At 42.9% G+C, this 20,547-nt stretch overlaps 1 protein-coding gene across 1 annotated transcript in view; it reads left to right on the top strand.

Annotated features, from left to right (window-relative positions):
• Positions 1-20,547, top strand: part of LOC147893239 (P-loop containing nucleoside triphosphate hydrolases superfamily protein) — a 67,189-nt gene that overhangs the window by 11,563 nt on the left and 35,079 nt on the right. Inside the window, exons 8-19 of the mRNA XM_087385544.1 lie at positions 53-175; positions 259-332; positions 11,963-12,550; positions 12,789-12,900; positions 13,106-13,243; positions 14,468-14,785; positions 15,220-15,517; positions 15,644-17,028; positions 17,245-17,668; positions 18,725-19,713; positions 19,813-19,878; positions 20,051-20,176. Coding sequence (XP_087241670.1) covers positions 53-175; positions 259-332; positions 11,963-12,550; positions 12,789-12,900; positions 13,106-13,243; positions 14,468-14,785; positions 15,220-15,517; positions 15,644-17,028; positions 17,245-17,668; positions 18,725-19,713; positions 19,813-19,878; positions 20,051-20,176 — 4,641 coding nt within the window. The remainder of the gene's footprint in view (positions 1-52; positions 176-258; positions 333-11,962; positions 12,551-12,788; positions 12,901-13,105; positions 13,244-14,467; positions 14,786-15,219; positions 15,518-15,643; positions 17,029-17,244; positions 17,669-18,724; positions 19,714-19,812; positions 19,879-20,050; positions 20,177-20,547) is intronic.

Below are 20,547 nucleotides of genomic sequence, written 5' to 3'. Positions count from 1 at the left end.
ATATTATGTTTACTCTTTACTGATTCTGCATGCTTTGAATGTGACGAGGCAGTCATTGGAGGCTCTTCAGGACGGAGAATATGAGCGGCAGCGAAGAAATGTGCTCTACTTTCTGCTTCAACAAGTTCCTCACAGCAGCAATTTTGGTGGGCTCATGAGCAAAAAGGCTCGCCAGGTTGGCTATCCGGAACTGTCAAGCCTTTGACGTGTTTGTCTTTAATTGCTAGATGTATAATGAATGGACTTGTGCTCTGACAGATTGCTTTCCACATTATCTTGCGGGGTTTCAAGATGAGTCCAGCTTGTCCGCCTTTCGAGTGTGCACATATGTGGTAATAAGTCTTGATTGTGAGCCTTTGTTTTATGCAGTTTGATGAAAATAGGGTTGTAGGTGTGTTGCATTTCTTGCCTTAAAATGCATTCCTGTCCCTGGATTGGAAAGATGTTTTGACAGGTAGCCTAAGTTGATGTCTTGAGATCATTTTTCTGGGAATGAAAGAAAGTTTTACTTTAAGACTTGAAAAGACACATTTGGTTGTTTAAACTAGAAAGGTTTATGGCATGGTTTTGTTTCAATGCACGAGTCTTATACACTGGAGCATCAAAAAGTTAGTGTCCTGAAATCAACTTTACAAAGAGGAGGTGTGACAACAAATGGCAATGCACATTTGTGAATGAGGCATGCCAGAGATGTTCCCAAGTGTGGATGGTAATGCGAGTCAGACTTCTTCTCAGAAGGTTTTGACTGGGAAGACTTCCACTTACTCTTGTTGTTGTTGTTCTGCCCTTTCGACTGTGGAGTGGTGAAGGCCTCAGAACCTCTGCCCTGTGGAGGGTTCAGGAACGGCTGTTCTTGGCACTGGACCACCAGCACAAGCTCCTCCCATGTGAGGGTGTTGGCTCTCCCACTGGTGATCAAAGAAGATTAGAAATCTGAGTACTGAGAGGAGAGATGAGGCAGCAAGGTAATGGCCATGTCTTTTGATGGTCTCTTTGCCTGCTTGAAGAACCTCTTGCTGAAGAGCTTGCAGCTTGTTGATGTGCACCTGCATTGTAGGACTTTGTACGATTCAGCACAAGCATCTGCACATCCAAGGAGACTTTCCTTATGGGTGATACCCTGCTGTACAGAGAGGCCAAATGCTCCCAGAGCCAGCATCATGTGTTTTATGTGATTGATCACTTGGGATGAAGGCAATGGAGTCAACTTGGGCATTAACAGGATCCAATAACTGTGCCAGGGTTTCCAGCTCCTTTTGGACTATCAGGCCAAGGTGGTCCTCCTTCGGATCTGGCAGTGGAACTCCAACGGAAATGAAATCAGCAAAGACATAATAGTGCAACATTGATTCCATCATTACCTTCCAAGTACCGTAGTTGCTTCCATCCAATTGATGGTCCATTGGGAAAGTAGGAAGGATGGAGATCTTCATAGGCCTCTGAGCTATCTCAAGCTAATCTGCCATCTCGGGTGGTTGAACTTGCTCTTGTGAGGGAGGGTGGTTGGTAAAAAAAAGGAAGAAGAGGCGATTGTTGCTTGCTAGGTGGCTGTCTTGTAGTGATGCCTCCTGCATCCCATACAGTCCACTACTGCTCTGATCAGCAGCAAACCCCTTTAGTCCTGAGCACTCTCCGTGTCCAAGGCTTTAAACAACCTTGTGCTCTGATGCTATGTCAGGAGATGTAGCGGACATATGTGAAAATGGAGAGAGCGGAAATGCACAAAGAGAATGCAAGAGAGGTGTGCTGGACTTCTGCTGTATTCACTGGGGAATGTGAGAGTAGAGTGCAGTGTGGAAGGATGCATCAGATGAAACGTGCAAAACACAACACTGATTTCTTTGTGTAGATCACAGGCGTCGTCACATGATTATTCCACCGAGACAACCTCTGGCAAAAGCAAGCTCGAAAAAGATATCACACGTATTTCCTCCTGCATGCTTTCTCCAGAGCCAACAAATCCCTAGAATGAATCTGGATGCCACATGTCAATAATTGGAAGCCCCTAGCATACACCCTTTTTACCCCTCTCTTGGTATAACCGTTAATTCCATTTGCCCCTCGGCAACTCACACATTTAGGTGCACCTAGGCCGCCTTGACATTGATTCCTTAAAACCGCTTACATGAAGCATAATAAAATATAATACAAAGGTCGGTCCACACAAAAAGGAAAATGTCCACCGACCCTTCCGAGGTCATGTTATCTCAACTAGAGCATAATTCAGGCGTCAACATCCTTGATGATGAAATTTGGGAATACTCTCCGCATCTGGTATACGGATTCCCAAGTAGCCTTAGATCAAGTAGCCTTAGATAGAGGTAAATCATGCAATGCAACCAACATCGTGGGTATCTTTTGATTGCATATTTGCATTGTTCCTCGGTCTAGGATTCTTGTTGGTTTGTGCCTTGCATTATCCTCTATCTTTTCGCCTTGCATTATCCTCTATTTTGTGAAACAAAACAACACCCTTGATTAGTGAGTCACCTGGGTGCAAAAACTTCTTTAAACAAGAAACTTGAAACACTGGGTGCACCTTACAACCTCGTGGTAATTCCAATTTATAGGCCACCTTGCCTTCTTTAAGAATTAGCCACGGCCCACAATATCGGGGTGATAACTTAGCACACTCTCCTGCAATCAAAGACTTGGAGTGTGAAGGAATTTTGAGAAAAACTTTTTCTCCTTACTTAAATTCTCTAAAAGATCTAGTTTCATTTGCATACATGTATCTTAGCTCTATCCATAGCTTGGTGGATGCTAGCTCTCGCAAGTGCTAGCATTTGAACAACATAGTTCGCGGGCACTAGAGACTTTTTGAGTATTCCAAATGTAGTTGGATTTGTTGGTCTATAACTATAGCTCAACTTGAACAGGCTCATTCCCGTTAGAGGAATGTTTTCTATTGTTGTAGGAAACTCCAACAATGGCAACCGCTTGTCCCACGCATGTTAACTCAATGACACATATGCTCTGAGCATTTCCTCTGAAGTTCCGTTGATTATCTCTGTCCGACCATCCGTTCCAGGATGATCCCCACTATACATTCATTAGTGCCTCAAACATACATGACTGGTAAATTTAACATCCTTGTCTCACACTATGGATTTAGGTAGTCCATGCAGATGAAACACATGTTTAATAAACAAATTTGCTACTTGCAAGGCAACCGCAATGCCACTTGTCGTTTTTTTAGGAAAAACGATTTCTGGGGATCAATAATTTTTAACACCGGTGTAAGAAATCCTAGATTTACTATATTTAGAACTGTGCTAAGGAACAGAAAAGAGACTGAGATAGCAGAGAGCAAAGGAATAACTGTATTGCTTGAATGTCTGTAGGGTGGATGTGATTGTCATCCATACAATTTGGCCTCTCTTATATAGAGAGTGAAGAGTCACACATGAAAAGGTGTGTACTCCAAAGGGAGTAGAATGTCTTGCATTTCTTGAACCAATTGATCAGCTAGGGCCACTCGATGTTGAAGTACAAAATTTGTTGGTACAATCGGAGTGTGTCCATAAGCTGCTTGGAATGGAGTCATACTGATGGCACTATGGAAAGAGTTATTATAAGCAAACTCGAGGAGTGGTAGATACTCTTCCCAGGCTGCGAGGCGTGACTGGACATAATGTCGAAGCATTTCTTCAAGAACTTGGTTGACTCTTTCAGTCTGTCCATCTGATTCTGGGTGGTAAGCTGAACTGAACAGTAGAGTTGTACCCAAAGATTCGAAGAGTGAAATCCAAAAGTGACTGGTAAACTTAGGATCTCTGTCGGATATGATATTCTTGGGTAATCCATGGTGTCGGAAGATGTGTTGTATAAAGAGTTTGGCTATGTCCGGGGCCTGTGCACTGCTTTTGCAAGCAACAAAGTGTGCCATTTTGGACAAGCGATCAACAATTACCATAATCTGAGTGTTACCTCTAGAGGATCGTGGTAGTGTTGTAATGAAATCCATGGAAATACTTTCCCACCTTTCAGTTGGAACTGGAAGAGGCTGAAGAAGTCCTGTTGGAAGTCGTCGACTTGCTTTCATTTGTTGACATGAGAGACAAGATGTAACCATGTTGATGACATCTCTTTTCATCTGAGGCCAGTAGTATGTTGCACTGAGTAACCGATAAGTCTTATTGATGCCTGGATGGGCAGCATAAGGAACTACATGATGCTCTTTTAACAAAAGACGTCGAACATCCTTGTCATGTGGTACACAGACGCGATCTTGATAATACAAAAGGTCGTCCGTATAAGAATAGGATGAGAAAATCTTTTGTTCGGAAGTCGAAGGTTGATCTTTGGAAAGAACCTGTACTGCGGTGCCGAAGTCTTTATCATTGAAATACTTTCCTTTGAATGAGTTCGGAACATCCACAGATAATGTAGAGATTACCATGGCTGATGCTAGAGGTAACCTGCTGAGAGCATCTGCAACTACATTGCGTAGTCCTGGTATGTACTCAATGGTCATGTGAAAGTTGGCCAGAAACTCAACCCAGCGTGCTTGTCGAGCGTTCATGACTGGCTGAGTAAAGATGTACTTGAGAGAGTGATGGTCTGTCTTGACCACAGAGTCGGCACCCATGAGATAATGTTTCCAAGAGCGATAAGCATGTACAACAGCAAGAAACTCCTTATCATAAACTGGATATCGGGTTTGGATATCAGAATGTTTATGGCTGTCAAAAGCAATAACTCTGCCTTCTTGCATCAAGACTGCTCCTGTAGCGATGTTGGAAGCGTCGGTCATGACCTCAAATGGAAGATTTGGGTCAGCAATAGCCATAACTGGTGTGGTAGTGAGTGCTTGCTTGAGTTGTTGGAAACTATACTCTGTTTCGGGAAGCCACTGAAAAATTGCTGTGCTTTTCAATAATTCGGACATAGGAGCTGCGATTTCGGAAAACTGATAGACCTTTGTATGGTAGAAGTTTGCCAATCCGAGAAAAGAGTGGACATCATGAACATTCTTAGGAGTAGGCCAGTTTCGGATTACCTCGACCTTCTTGGGATCCACAGAGATACCTTGAGCTGAAATAACATGTCCCAAATATTCAAGTTGGGTCTTGAAGAACTCACTCTTCTCAATGTTGATGTAGAGAGAATTTGCGCGGAGAACTTCAAAAATTTGGTGAAGATGTTGTTTATGCTCAAGTAGGGATCTGCTGAAAACGAGGATGTCATCGAGGTAAACGATGACGAACTTATCGAGGAAAGGCCTGAAAATGTCGTTCATTAATGTCATGAATGTGGCCGGGGCATTGTTTAACCCAAAAGGCATGACCAAACATTCATAGTGTCCATACTTTGTTCGAAAAGCTGTCTTGTATTCATCGCCTTCTCGTATACGAATTTGATGATAACCTGAACGAAGATCAATCTTGGAGAAGTGTGTTGCATGTAGAAGTTGATCGAAAAGGTCATCAATGCGAGGCAATGGATACTTGTTTTTGATAGTGAGCTTGTTGAGGGCTCAGTAGTCGATGCAGAGGCGCATAGACTTGTTCTTTTTTTCCACAAGTAATACAGGAGATCCGAAAGGGCTGCGACTGGGCCGAATGTGACCTTTGTCGAGTAGCTCGGTGACCTGTCTTTGGATTTATGCATTTTGAGTGTGAGAAACCCGATAAGGAGGCTTCGACGGTGGATTACTGCCGGGAATAAGTTCGATTGGGTGATCCACTGGTCGTCGAGGTGGTAACTGCTTTGGCAATTCCTGTGGAAAAAGATCCAGGTAAGGCTGGAAAAAAGGTTGGTTGAGGTATTCAGGAGGATCCTTTGTTGGTGTCTCCTCGACTGCCGTAACCAACAGAAGTGAAGTCTTTGCTTGGCGTTTACGAACCCACTTCTTTACTTGTAGGGCAGAGGCAACTGGGGTTGAAGGAGAATCCCTAGAACCAGTTAGCTCAATAAGTTTTCCCTGGTGGACAAACTGGATAGTATGGCTGCGAAAACTGATTGATGGATCATAGTCGTAGAGCCATTGTTGTCCGAGTATGACATCGTACCGAGAAAGAGGCATAATGTCGAAGTTTAACTTGTCCGTATAATGTTGGATGCGAAAAGACAAGTTTTTGATCCTGGTGTTGCACAAGAAAGTTGTTCCATTTGCGAGTTCAATCTGATAGTCCATGAGGCTAGGACTGGTGGTCAACCGAAGTTTATCGACCACAGAACTGGCTAGGAAATTATGAGAACAGCCACTGTCGATGAGGATGGTGACCGTTGTTCCACAAATCGATCCTTGAACACAAAGTACTTGAGTGGCCAGGGAAGGTTCGAGGTTGCTGGCAAGGCTCAGGTGGATGGTATTCGCCATTCGAACAGCTTTGTCTTTCTTGTCTTGTGCTGAGGTAGCATCTTCTTTTGGGGAAGTGCTAGGTTCCATATTAGAATTTTGCTTTGGTCGCTTGGGACAATCGAACCATCTATGGTCGCCTGTATAGATGGTACAAAGTCCTTTTGAGCTGGAGTTATTCTTCTTGTCAGTGGCCGCACCTTTATGTTGGGGCTGTCGGTAATGACTTTGTGAAGAAGAAGAAACACGATCCTTGGGGGACTGCTTCTGTTGGAATCCAGCAAATGATTTCTGAGGCTTCTGGGGATCTTGAGACTGTCGCTGACCTTGATTACCGAAGTTTTTGCGAAACCTGGTATTATCTTGAGGGCGAGCACCTTTGGCCGTAGGAGAGTTCTGTGTACGAGTAGCACTCTGCTTCCCTGTGTTGAGGAAATCTGTAATGCGCTCTGTGTAAGCAATAGCGCCATCTGTGGTGGTGATATTGGCTTTAAGAACATCAATGCGTAACGAGGGTTGTAGGCCTGAGATGAAAGCATGAAGGCGATCATCCTCAGTTAAACCATCAATCTCTAGCACCAATGTGGTGAACTGAGAGATATAAGAAGACAGGGAACCCGTTTGCTCCAACTGTCGAAGTTTTGATCGTGCTTGGAAGTCCGCATTGGCAGGTACAAACTGCTTACGGAGCACGTGTTCAAAACGTTCCCAAGTTAACACACTTTTTCCGTCCTTTAAGCGTCTTTGCCACCATAGAAATGCTGTATCCTTCAGGAGGGAGGCTGCCAAGGCGATCTTTTTGCCTTCCGTGAGGTCAACAATGTCAAAATACATGCGCATTTTAGCGAGCCATTGGTCAACAGTTCGGCGATTACGTTGACCAGTGTAGGCTTCCGGAAGTTTGACGTCAAGTCGTTTTGTTTTGGAAGCTTGAAGTAATCGGTAGAGAGTACGTAGTTCAGTATTTTCTACCTCGGGGGGAAAGAGTCCGCATCGTCGTCGGGTTGCGTCACGTCGTCCTCTGTATGTGCTGGACTTCGAGAATCTTGGAGTTGTTGAACTTTTTGAACCAGGTCGGAGATGCTGTCCTGAAGCTGAGATATTTGAAGTTGCAATAGAGATTCACTTTGGGTGTTGCCTTCAGGGGTCTTTTTGGGACTTGATTCTTTAATCTCGGGAGAGGCTTCACGCGAGCGGTGCGACATGTCGGAAATCCCTGTGAGAGAGGCGCGAACTTGCGCTCTAGTTTGAACCATCCCTGAAAGAGGATTCAGGCTGCTCCCTGAGGTTGCTCATATTGGAGGGGGCAGGCGAGGCAGGATGGAACCACCCGTGGGAATCTGGTAAGGGAGGTCCTGTCGGAGGTAACACTGGAGATTCTGAAAAAGGTGTTACTGCTCGGGATAAGACAGGGGTAGGTAGCAGAGTCCACGGATCTGAAAAAGGATAAGGAGCTGCTGTCGGAAGAGGAGGATATCCAGGAGAGGGAGTGCCTTCAGGATGTAAATACTGGACTGGGAGAAGGTACACCCTGTAGAGGAGGATATCGGGGAGCTGAAGGAGGTGGAGAGTACCCTGGGGATGCCGAAGGTGAAGGGTAGAACTCTCTCCAAAAATGAACAGCAAACTCCTGAGGAATATCGTGTTCCGGATATCTTCGTGTCTCGTGGAACACAACCTGTACTGTGCTGAGGAAATAATGTAACTGAGGTGCCTCACGCAGAAGGTAGAGGATGTGATCCAAGTCACTCGGAGGGCACGTGACACAGAAGATCCAAGATGCAAAGGCTCCAAAATGGGCTGGCTGTGCAATTTGAACACGATATTGTGTAGTAGCAGGTGCCTGAGGTGTCCTTGAATGGCCGGGTGAATTACCAGGGGTTTCCATGCTTTAATATGGATTCTTTCATTTGCTGTAATTTGTTAAAAGAATCCTGAAAAAGCAAATTTGGAAAGACTCCACCTGGCAATACTTTAATCTGCCAAATGATTGCGTAGAAGAAGGCTGCAAATCGTTGTCCGGAGGTCCATGTTGCAGTGTTTTGTGAGGAGTGCTCGAGGCTGGTCTGGTCCGGGCTTTCTTCATTGCGAGAAAAGGCAACTGGTGCTGAATTGGCAGGGTAAATATGGCGAAACAAGGAGAGGCAGCAGACTGTCAGGAAAAACAGGTATCCAGGGCTGCAATGGCAAGGCCAGGGCTGCAAATAGCGAGGGGGGCTGTCAGCAAGAATGGCGAAGCAAGGGTTGGCAGCGCAGGCTGAATGCAGAAAGGACGGTACGGCCTGTACGGATTCAGGCTGGCTGTCCGTACGGAAGTACCGTACGGTTCGTACGGTAGATGGCGCAGGCTGCTGGTCGTGAAAACGGCGCAGGCTGCGGGTTGGCCGTACGGCTGGATGCGCAGTAGGATACCAATGGATGCGCAGCAGGGTACGGATGGACTGCGGGGGGGGTACGGAAAAAGGCGCAGGCTGTACGGCTGGGTACGGAACAGAATGCGCAGGGCTGTACGAATTGTACGGAATGGCTGCGATGCTTGCGCAGGCTGCGAGAAAGTTCGTACGGCCGTTGTTTGGTGTTTGTATTGGCTGGAAAGGTACGCCCTTTCGTTGGGCTGCCTAAGGGCTATTTGCCCCAAATTAATTTGGGGGTTAAGTTAACCCTAGGGTAGTTAGGGTAACCTAGGGTTAGGGGATGGGTTTAATTTTTATCCCTTTTTACCCCTCTAGGTTCCCTTTTATAGGTACTTGGGCCTAGGAGGTGTGCCTATTCGAAGGGGTGTGACCCTTGGAATAGGTGCACCTGTTCATGAGGGGATATGTCCCTATTGTTAAAAGGGATGCGACCGTGCATGAATAGGTATGTCCCTTTGCCCACGATGGGGTATGTCCCATGAGTGAGGAGTCGAGACTCGTCACCAAAAGGTGTGTCCCATGGTGGAAAAGGCGCGTCCCTTGGTTTTGGGACAGCCCAAGCACCTGAAAAGACACGATTTTTGTCGTGTCCATTCACATCAACTTGTGATGTGAGGGAGATGGAGAGGCCAGGATGACTTTAGGCGTTTAAAAATTTTACGCTCATCCTCTCCATCTCTTCCATGCACTATGTGCATGGATGTCCTTCTAGCGGCAAAAATGTATCAGATCAGCGCTAGAAGGTGGGGGGCATTTCCTACAGGCAGGAGCGAATTTTGCTCTGATACCACTGTAAGAAATCCTAGATTTACTATATTTAGAACTGTGCTAAGGAACAGAAAAGAGACTGAGATAGCAGAGAGCAAAGGAATAACTGTATTGCTTGAATGTCTGTAGGGTGGATGTGATTGTCATCCATACAATTTGGCCTCTCTTATATAGAGAGTGAAGAGTCACACATGAAAAGGTGTGTACTCCAAAGGGTATGTGCATGAAGAGGTGTGTACCCCTTGTGAAGGGTGTGACCCTTGATGAGAGGGTACATTACAATAGGAATGTCTCTTCATTAGAATGTCTCTTGTGAAAGGTTGTGCCTCATTAGGAAGTGTCCCGTCGAAAGGGCATACCCTTCCACAAGTGTCCATTCATCAAACCATCCATAAGTCTAGAAAGAGAAAGGAATACGTCACAGATCGTGACAACCGGACCAGAGGCGACAACCTTCTTTATGTTATTAAAACTCTCTTGTTGATGTTGTCCCCACCGGAAATAATATCCTCTAATATGCCTTCGATAAAACTAGACAAATCCTAATAATGATTGCAAGCGGTCAGACTCTGAGGAATAGGCCAGGTTAGTATCGCAGCCACTTCTTTCGGATCCATTTCCACCCCATAAGGAGTAATAATGAACCCTAAATATTTAAGTTTTATCATGCAAAGCATGGTTTTCTTTTTATTCACATATAGACTTGCTTTGTATCGAACACTTTTCTTAAGTGTTCATGATGCTCAACAATACTTCGCTGTAAACAAGGATATTGTCAATAAAATGTACTATGGACTTTCCGATATATGGAAGTAGAAACGTCCATAAGCATGACTAATGTAGCGGGAGCTTTGGTAAGTCCAAATGGCATTACCAAAAACTCGTAATGTCCAAACTTGCTTCGAAAAGCGATTTTATGCACATCCTTGGCTCTAATCCGGATTTGATGGTAGCCGCTCTTAAGATCTATCTTGCTGAAAAAAAAGAAGATCTATCTTGCTGAAAATTATGGTTCCGTGTAGTGCATCTAGCAAATCATCAATCGGAGCCATTGGATACTTGTGCTTAACAATGATACTGTTTAGTCCTCTGTAATCCATACGGAGACGAAAGGTATCATCTTCTTTTTCTTCAATATCTCTGGGGAAGCGAAAGGTAAGAAATTGGGCTGAAACTGCCCCAACTTGAGGTATTCTTTCAGTTGCCTTCGCACCTCAGCTTCCTCACTAAAACTTTATCCATAGGAAGGCCTATTTACGAGTTTTGCGGTCGAGTTAAGTTCAATATTATGTTGAACCTTTTGCTCCGGATTTAACCCATAAGGCAACTCATTACTAAAACAATTAGGAAACTCTTGGGCCTTGGCCATCCCCTCATCTTGAATAGCGTCCGTGCTAGTCGATGGACTGTTAATGGACTCTATCGACACTGTACAAAGAAACAAAAATTCTCTTGGAGTTTTTTGGACTTCCATCACGGAAGCTAATGGTTCTTCAGGCAAATCCTTTTCACCTCGCAAGACATATAGCACATCGTTCATCTTGAACTGATAAATGTGCTTTTTCCAATCAATGGCTGGATTCTTCTTAGAATGCCAAGCCTTTCCTAGGGCTATATCTGCGTGAACAAGTCTGGTCATTTCATAGTCCAGCTTCTCTGCATATTCATGAATCCAAAGTTCTAACTTGGTAACTCTTTTGTCCCATATTTCAATAGAACTTCCATCTGCCATTCAGACCGTATAAGCATAATCTGATGGACTAGTCTTTAGTTTCAGCCTCTTTACGAGCTTGGAGTTAATTAAATTGGCCTGAACTGTTTACTGTGTATCTTGGCAAGCAATGTGGGTCTTTAAGTCGCACTAATGCCAAAGATACAACATAAAATTTAATATATATCTTACAATTTGTGTTGGTATGGTGGTATGTATTATCTCGTTAATGCGATCTTTTAATCTTTGGTGATGTTGCAAGTCATCCTGAAGCTTGTGGGTGCATAACCTTGGGTAATGTTACTCCAATTCAACAGGATCAGGACGCTTTGGGGATTTAAAAAGGCACATACATGTCTGTTATCAATCCTAGTATGCATGTACTATAACCATTACACATATAATTCTTAGTAGGTACATGGCATTGCTATGGGGATTTGTAACAAGCATGGAATGATCTTGCATTTCGTCTTTAACCGACACTTGAATTCCTTTTCTGGAGTTGACATTTTGGGTTGTAATTGCATCATGATATGAACCAAGTCCAACTGACACAATCATGGATTCTCGAATCTGTTATTTATCAGATAATCAGAACAAATGCTAACGGTAATGAATAAAAATATCCAAAATACTGTTTTTTCTGCTACGTAACTGCTATCATTTCTGAATTTTTTGATTTCACTATCCAATCCTTTTGCTCACAATTTTATCTTTGCTAATTTGTTGTGCTCTGCCCTTTCCCTTTCTCCCTGGTTTCTGCAGGGGTCCTCCTTTAGTTGATTCGGTCAGAGATACACGACTTTATGCTTCTGTGCGTCAGCCTGCAGTTTCTCTTCTTGAGACTATAATCATTGCTGATGCAGTGAACCTGGCTTGTTTATACTCAAGGGATTTTAAAATCAAAAGCAATTTTTGTAAGGATGTAGTAGAATTAGATGATCAAGATTGTGATGATTTACCTGCCAAATCTAAAATTGGAATACCTAATAGCAGTTTCCTAAAGGAGTGCAAGGCATTAGACAGATTGGCAGAGGAATGTGACAATTGGTTCTGCATTCCTCTTCTGTGGGTGGATATATTAGGGGGAATGCTGCCTTCAGAGCTTCCTGGATCTTTCTCACAGGCTATATTGTGGGCGCACTCCCGTTTATCTATGGTTAGTCTGAGCAACCAACTACCGTCAATTGAAATTTCAGGCAAATATCCTGAGGTCACATTGTCCAAGGAGATTGCCTCTTCCCTCAAGTGGGAAACTCCCAAAGGTTGTGATGATGGTGCTGATGGAAAGATGTGTGCGAACATGTTGAAGGCGTTGCATCACGGTTCTCATCTTATCTGCCTATTGAAAAGGTGGGCATAATATTCTGATGTTTGAGCTTGACGAAGAGTGAAGCATAGGAAAACATAATCTTTTTTGCATTTTTTAGTCACTGCTATTTTGGTGTACCTGAGTGTTGGTCTGATAGATGTTGTTTGGTCACTCTCCCCATATTTTCAATGCTTTTTGAATTTGCAATTGTAAGATGAGTGACATTATGGTATGCAGCAAGGCAAGATATCTAAAGTCTTTGCTTAATGATGCATGAAGGTATGCAGAGGTTTTTCTTGGCCATCTTCAAAATTGCAGGATTGTGGAGAACTGGATTTGGGACCCATTCTTTGCAGAGGCACTGATTCTTCTTCTCCTGGATTCTAATGAGGTAAGAATATGAAGTACATATTCTCAAAGATTCCTATTTTTCCATGCCTTCTTTTGAATATGTAGTGTTGTTGTGTAGCTGCAGTGCTGCTTACAGTCTCGAAATGATGTTTTCCGTGTGGTCTAATATCTTTGTGGTAATTAGCTTCCTTGCAATGACTTCTCTCTTAAGGCTTGCATTTTTTGTCTTGTGGCCCTTTTGGCAGAAGACGAGAGACTCTAGCAGATACATTTTAGCTTTCTTTAGCAAGGATTCTAGTCTGGATGCTGGGTTACAGTTCATGTGCAGTACTCACTCATCAATTCAATGCGTTAGCAGTGGGCTACACTATGCAACCAAGCTGGTTCGTTCCTTTCACAGGCTAATGAGCACTTATCTAATTCAGGTTCCATCTATGGGTATGTTCAGCTATCAGTACTGCAGTAATTAGGATTATTGCTTATAGCACAGCATGCATTTTCTAAAATTCAAATATTTTATGAAGCTTAATTCTTATATCAATCTTGTAGGTGGGTAGTAAATAATATTATCATAGTTGCCCCTCCTCTTACATGGTGGAGCCCAGTGGCTAGGCTCTAAGGGCTATGCCGGTCAGTCTTGGAGCTTCCTAACAAAAGCGACTGAATTGTAGTATGCCAGGGAGTTATGAGTTCCAGCGAGCCTTTAACAAACACACTAAGATACAGAGGCATACATAAAAGAGATTAAACGACAAGGCATGTGCAGGCAACGTTCACAGGAACATAGATTTGCGCATGTGTTTTAGACTGCCAAACGAATTCTCAAATTAAGTGGAGGAAGCTAGAGGTCCCAGATGTAGACCCATCTAACCGATCTTGGGAGAAGAGTGGCATTCTGTGCTTTGGCGGATAGAGAAAGCAGGCACACAACCCCATAGTGTATGAAGATAAGCCATGTCATGACTCTGTCAAAAGTGCTACATCATGGACTGAATTTATATGTTGAAAGCTATTGATTGAACCCAATAGTCAGATATGTAATGGTGCATCTCCTTGGTCATATATTTGAGCAAGCTGGACATGGCATTCTCTCTTGGTGCTAGGAAGAACCACTCAGTATTACCCTTTATGGCCTGGTAAATGTAAGTGGTGCCTAGCAAAGTGATTGATTCACCATCATATAAAATTGCTTTTTCTATGATTCTTAGTTTGGAACATCTTTATAGAAGCATTGACCAAATCAGTCTAAATTTAACACCAAATGAAGACTGAAAGCATTGAGGGTCTAGAAGTTGACAACTATGCATATGTCTTTGCTGAGGTAATAGTAGTGAAAGAGAATTAAATATAGGAGTCCTCTGGAGGGTATTACTATTCCAAGCATTTTTTTGTATGCTGTATGCTTGTTCTCTGCAATATTGAGCTTCCCTTGGATTTTCTGTCTCACATGTTTTGCTGCTACATAAGAATGTAATTTGACTTTGCAATACTAGAAAACACCATCTTTGTGTGTGTGAGAACAGATGATTCATAAGTTTATGAACTGACAGCTTTGCAATTCAGGAATTGACAATTTGAGAGCGTTGTATATGATCTGGTTCATGCAGCTTTTGAAGAACAGTTTTCCCAAAGCTTTACCTTCTCTTCAGACCCTGTTGTTCATTGCCTGGAAACTGTTTACTCTGGGGCAAGGGAGATTCCAAGAAACACATGGGTCTCTGAATGCTTCACACGGCAAGGAAGGAGGTTTTTTGAAGCAGCCAGAGTATGATCAACAATCCAGCAGGGAAAATGTCAGTGTTCCTCAAGGGACAAGTCAAGCAACGTGGAAGACGTTGCATAGCCAGCTGTCAATATTTTTTTGGCCACTATTTATAAGATTGCTGAAAGAGGGACGCCAGGTTTCTGAAGACAGTGCTTATATGGTATGCAAAAGAAATCCACACATGTTGGTTGTTGGTTACTGTAGTAGACATGATTATTGCACTTAGTACATGCACGTCTTTTCTTTTCCTTTTGACTTTACCAATATCCATGCTCAAGACCTTATCGATCGGTTAGAGTGCCAAGAGTAGCTCTGTGTCAATGGAAGACCTAGAAGATTCACAGTTGCAATGAGTTTATTCTCTAGAACCCCCCAGTCCATTTATATAATTTCTTCTTGGAGTTTGCATAGTTTTGCCACCCCGTCGGATAATTTTTTTTTGTAAATTGTTTTCATGCAATGCTGCTTTCACTAACTACATATACAGAATTTATCATTATAGTTATACGTCAATGATGGACCATGGTCCATTGGATTTATATTTGTTGACTGTTACTAATTAGTTAAAGTGACTCACTTTCATGTCTCTCCCAGATGATCTTTACACGCGTGTTCGATTTGTTCCCTTTCGTTTTTGAAAGCATATTTTCAGCCTGGAATAAGAAGCTTTCAACCAAGGGAGTCTTTCAAAACTGTGATGACCTTCAGCTGTCCTCTGTTGCTAATACTTCGGCCTGGTTGATTCATTTTGTTGGATGGGGAGAGGTTCAAACAATGAGTGTTCACAGGAGATGGAAAGCAGCAGTGATTTCCATCATCAACAGTTTGAGGGACTTGCATTATCTGCAAGAGTCATTACTCTCAAAGGAGGTTGATGATTGGCTAGCCGGAGGTGGGTGATGAAAATTTTGTGTGTTCTGAATTCCCAGGGGCTGAATTTTCTTTTCATCTTATGGCATGGAATATTGCTATTTTCTCTGGGACATTTGACATTAATTTCCGGGTGGCTGCAATACAGGCAATTATTTGAATGAAGAGACGAGGGGCAAGCTAGAAGCACTGCTACAATTGTGCATAAGAGGAGCAGGGGAGAACTCTGACATGGTTGATCTGGAGTTTGAGCCTTTCTTTGAAGGAGTAATTGACATGACTGGAAAAGATGAGGTAATTTGCGTAAAAGATGGAGCTGCTGTTGAGATAGCCTCAGAGGATCCCAAGGTAATTGTACTTTCTGATGATGACATTGAAGACGTCGAGTATCCAAAAGATGATTGCCTTTCAAGTGAAAGGCTGGAAATCTTATCGATTGCAGAAAATCATTGCGAGCAAGATAAGACAGCTGAAGGGACATTTTTTGAGGACCTTTCCTCCATGCATGGAGCTGATGTTGTAGCTTCAGAATTACCAAGTCACAAATATCCTCCTTGCACACAGAAACAAGTGGGGGTTCTTGTTGGTGGTCATGGAAGGAATGCGACCCTTGACAAGTTCTTTTTTTCTTCCAAAAACATGCTTGCAGGGAACTCAGAGACTACTGGGAGATCTATGCAGGAAACAGTCTCTGCTCTAAGATCTACTCCAAATGCATGTAAAAGTACTAGCAAGCTAGGTTCGTTACAAATAGAGACGGAAAGGGATTTGAATGTGGCTACAGAAAGAGTAACACAGAGCAAGCCTCAAGAGAGAATACAGGCACAGGGGAAGGGTTGTTCGCCACATGCTGAACTATCATGTTCAGAAACAACAAATCAGGCTTATGTAAACTTGAACGATGCCATTCATAAAGGAGGTCACAATGCTCTTCTGAAGGAGCTGGTAGCTGACGGTTGCAATGACTTGTTTGAAAATAGTCTGAATGTGGCAAAGTCTGTTCGGACAGCTTTGAGAAAGAGCCTAGCTCCCCATCCTAAACGTCAACTTATACGGGTACAATGGCCTTCTGAACACATCAAAAGTAGTGCAAAAAAGCCTGGATTAGCAGCAAGATTAGCACCTCCAAGGCTTGATGAATGGTACAAGCGGATTCTAAGTTTAGATTATTTCTCTGTTGTAGGTTTAAGTCCAGATACGAATACAGAAAGTATACATGCTGAGCCTATGTTAAAGGTCCCCATAAATTTTCGGTCCTCTGAACACTATATGAATGTGTTTCGACCATTGGTTTTGGAGGAATTTAAAGCACAACTACAGCGCACTCATGATCAATTGGGTTTTTCAGATGGAATGGCCACTTGTGTGTTGCGGCTCATGTCCATGGAAAAGGTGGATGATTTTGAGATTGGCAGGTTCACAGCTGAAGCTGGTGCAGATGGTCCTGCTAGGGCATGCTTTGAAAATGATCTGCTGCTGCTTTCACGCCAACCTTTTCAGCACATTCCCCAAAGTATTCATATGATCGGAAAGGTATTTGCCTTTCATGAACCGAGTCTGGTTTTATTGCTGGCTTGTTTAATATGTGGGACTCTGAATTGGAAATCTACAGGTTAGAGCTTAAAGATGACTTTGACAGTTCTGTATGTTACCATGCCAGAATTTGAGGGATGTGCTGGTGACCTATCTTAATACTCCTCCCCCTTCCCCCATTGCCCCCTGTGTGTATGTGTGTGTGTGTGTGCGCAGGTTGAACGACAAGAGAGGGATAATAAGAGTAAATCTGCTATATTGGTTTTGAAATTTTTCCTTCGCTCTGGAAGTAAGCGGTTGGCAAAAGCCCGTAGCCTTCTAATTGACTACAGCAAGTGGCATGTTATTCGATTGATGAGCATCACCCCACAGTTACGAGAATTCCAAGCACTTTCATCGTTGGAAAACCTACCTCTGCTACCAGTTGTCTTAAACAATGCATCTTGTAAGGTGGGCTCTTCCAGCATCCAGCAACCTCGGAAGAAGCATCATCTACTACCTTTGAGAGGGCTATCAGAGAAGCTACAGCAGCGGTTAAGAGCAGATTATAATGAAAGCCAACTCCAGGCAATTAATGCTGTTCTTGAGTCAAGAGTGGCTGCAGATGGTCATGAGCTCTCTCTAGTGCAGGGGCCTCCAGGTATGCAATTTTTTTTGAAAAGCTCCCATTAAACATTCTGGCTCTAACAGATTACTTCTGTCATGCTTTTTCCTCTGATGGATTGAAAACGTGACTGTTAAGTATCTAAGGGCTAGGGATATGAGCCAGAAAGTCTCTCACGGGGATAGAAAGCCTCCAGAGCAGTATGACTTGCATTAAATAATCTTTAATGTAATGCGTTACGGAAGAATCTGAAACAGGACCATCCAATAAGGTTTAAGATACTGCTCAGACTGCCAGAACTGATTCATTTACCAGTGTATAGGTATGAGTTATGACGTTGAGCATATTTTAATGACTGGTGCTATATGTGGATAGCTCTCTCCCACGCCTATGGAGAGATGACCTTGCTCCAGTGGTGGTATTTGCCCTCCTCAAGCCCCTGTTAGCTGAGAATTAGATTCTGTATGGCCAAACTTAAAACAAATTGCTTACTGTAGGGTTGTTACTTTTCTTTAGATTCTCCTTTAGTGCTAGCCTTCGTCATGCCTGAGTCTGCCCTTCATCTCTGGAGTCCTGACAGAAACTCAGTAGGAAGACTTTGTATAAGTGGATGCTCAAGTATGTCTGGGTGTGTGGATTTGTATGTGCGAGAGCATATGTTTATACTATGGTCTACACCCACTGTTGGGCGCTGATGACGTCAGTGGGGATGTCATAGGAGCTAGTCCCTGCTATGCGTGATGGAGTTTATGGTTTTGAGCCTTATGAGTGACTATCATGAGATTGAAACTGCACTATGTTGTGTTTTTAGAGGATGAGATTGGGCATATTCCTGGATTCATCTAGATATATATATTTATGGAACCTTCCTTATCAATATGATAAGGTTCTGGCTACATGAAAAATTGAGACAACAAGCTATCCAATAGGTTGGGAATAAAAAAATCTGTAATGGCCTTTGTATCAACTTAATTTCCAGGCTATCCTGGAGACGGTACATGATCTGGCTTTTATGTTAGTTCACACTAATTTCAATGGATAATTTCTTTACTAGTAATATGCTCACAAACACTGGAACATATCTTGCTGCAGGAACAGGAAAAACTAGAACAATTGTTGCCATAGTGAGTGCCCTGATTGCCTCATTTAGTGTCTCAAAAGGCCATGAAGTGAGCAGAAAGGACAATGATGCCTCTGGGACAACACTTTATTCTAATACTAACAGGTCTGTTAGTCAGTCGGTAGCTATTGCAAGATCTTGGCAAGCGGCAGCACTTGCAAAACAGCAAATGAAAGAGGATATTGAAGAACAGTCTGAGGATCTGCACATCAAGAAAACTAAGAGGGCCAGAATCCTTGTATGTGCACAATCAAATGCAGCAGTTGATGAGCTAGTTTCTCGAATGTGCAAAGCTGGACTTTATGACTCAAATGGTGGCTTTTTCAAACCCTATTTGATCCGAGTGGGGAATGCAAAGACTTTGCATCCAAGCTCATTGCCAGTTTTTATTGACACTCTTGTTGCAAAACAAATGGAATCTTACAAAGAAAATGGTTTTGAAGGAAGAGTGGAGAAGGCAAAAAATACTGGAGAACTGCTGAGGGTCAAGCTTGACAAAATTTTAGAGAGTATCCAAGCTCTTGAAACTCAACTTTTTAAGTCTCAGAAGTGTGATGGAAAGGGGGAGAAGAGTCATGCTAATGACAGTTTTGATTTGGCTGGAGTTGAAGAGGCCTGGCCTTTGCAGTTGATGGATGCAAAGAAAGAAACTAAAGCTGTATTTGATGGGGAGGCAGCTTTGAAAGTAAAGATAAACATGCTCTATAAACAGCGGAGGCAACTTTGCCATGAACTAGCTATTGCAGAGGCTGAAGAGAAACGATCCTTAGAGGAAGACAGAACAAAGCGACAGTTACTTAAAAGGGATATAATTCGACAAGCTGAAGTGGTCGTGGCTACATTAAATGGATGTGGTGGCGATGTCTTCTCTGCATGTATGGAAACTACTGGAGGGAAAAAACAGATGAAAGACCTGAATGATTATTTTTTTGATGCCGTTGTGATTGATGAAGCAGCCCAGGTATCTCCAGCATTCAAATCGGCAACCTTTATGGAGAGATCATTAAATCTTTTATTTACATAGCTCCATGTATCTTAGTCTTTTGTCTTTTCTTGCAAGGCTTTGGAGCCAGCAACTCTCATACCTTTGCAACTCCTAAAACGGCCTCATGCAAGCTGCATAATGGTTGGTTTCTTTATCCTAGAGTAATTTGCTGTATGTTTATTAATTCTTTTGATCAGATGTTGAGAGACTTGTTATGTCAGATGAGGACGCCTTTCAGGTCAGGGGATGTCTGTTGCTGTCAGTCATCATGAACTAAATTGATATTTGTCATGCTATATCCTCTTATTAACAGGTTGGTGATCCCAAGCAGCTCCCAGCTACAGTTTTATCACAAATGGCTAGTAGATTCTCGTACGAGTGCAGCATGTTTGAGCGCCTTCAGAAAGGAGGCCATCCAGTTACAATGCTTAGTATACAGGTGATATAACTCCCATCCTAGCTCTGCCACTTTCTCTCTGTCACTCATTCCCTCCTTGAATGTTTGCACCTTGAAATTCCATTAATCAAAAAAATTCTATATTTTGCAATCTCTCTTTTCTTTTCTCTTGGAGCTAACATCTCTCAAAACCAAAACCCTCCTATATTGGCAGTAGAATCAGACTAGAAAATACTTTTTCTCCCAGAGGAGGCGAAGGTATCTAGATCAAGAAATCAGAAATCATTGCTTGATTCTATTGCTATTGTTTACCTTCTAATTTTGACTCTTTTCGACATGCCTTACACTTGGCACCATTTGTTACGTGATTTTGATCTCCTTGTACTGCCATAGGTTGCTATATCCATCTTGGA

The sequence above is a fragment of the Dipteris shenzhenensis genome, chromosome 15 (assembly GCF_047967505.1).
Source record: "Dipteris shenzhenensis isolate YYH24624 ecotype China chromosome 15, Dip_SZ_1.0, whole genome shotgun sequence".
In the NCBI taxonomy this organism is placed as follows: Eukaryota; Viridiplantae; Streptophyta; class Polypodiopsida; order Gleicheniales; family Dipteridaceae; genus Dipteris; species Dipteris shenzhenensis.
Note: the sequence above shows the minus strand (reverse complement) of the source record. Positions and strands in the feature narration are given on the sequence as shown.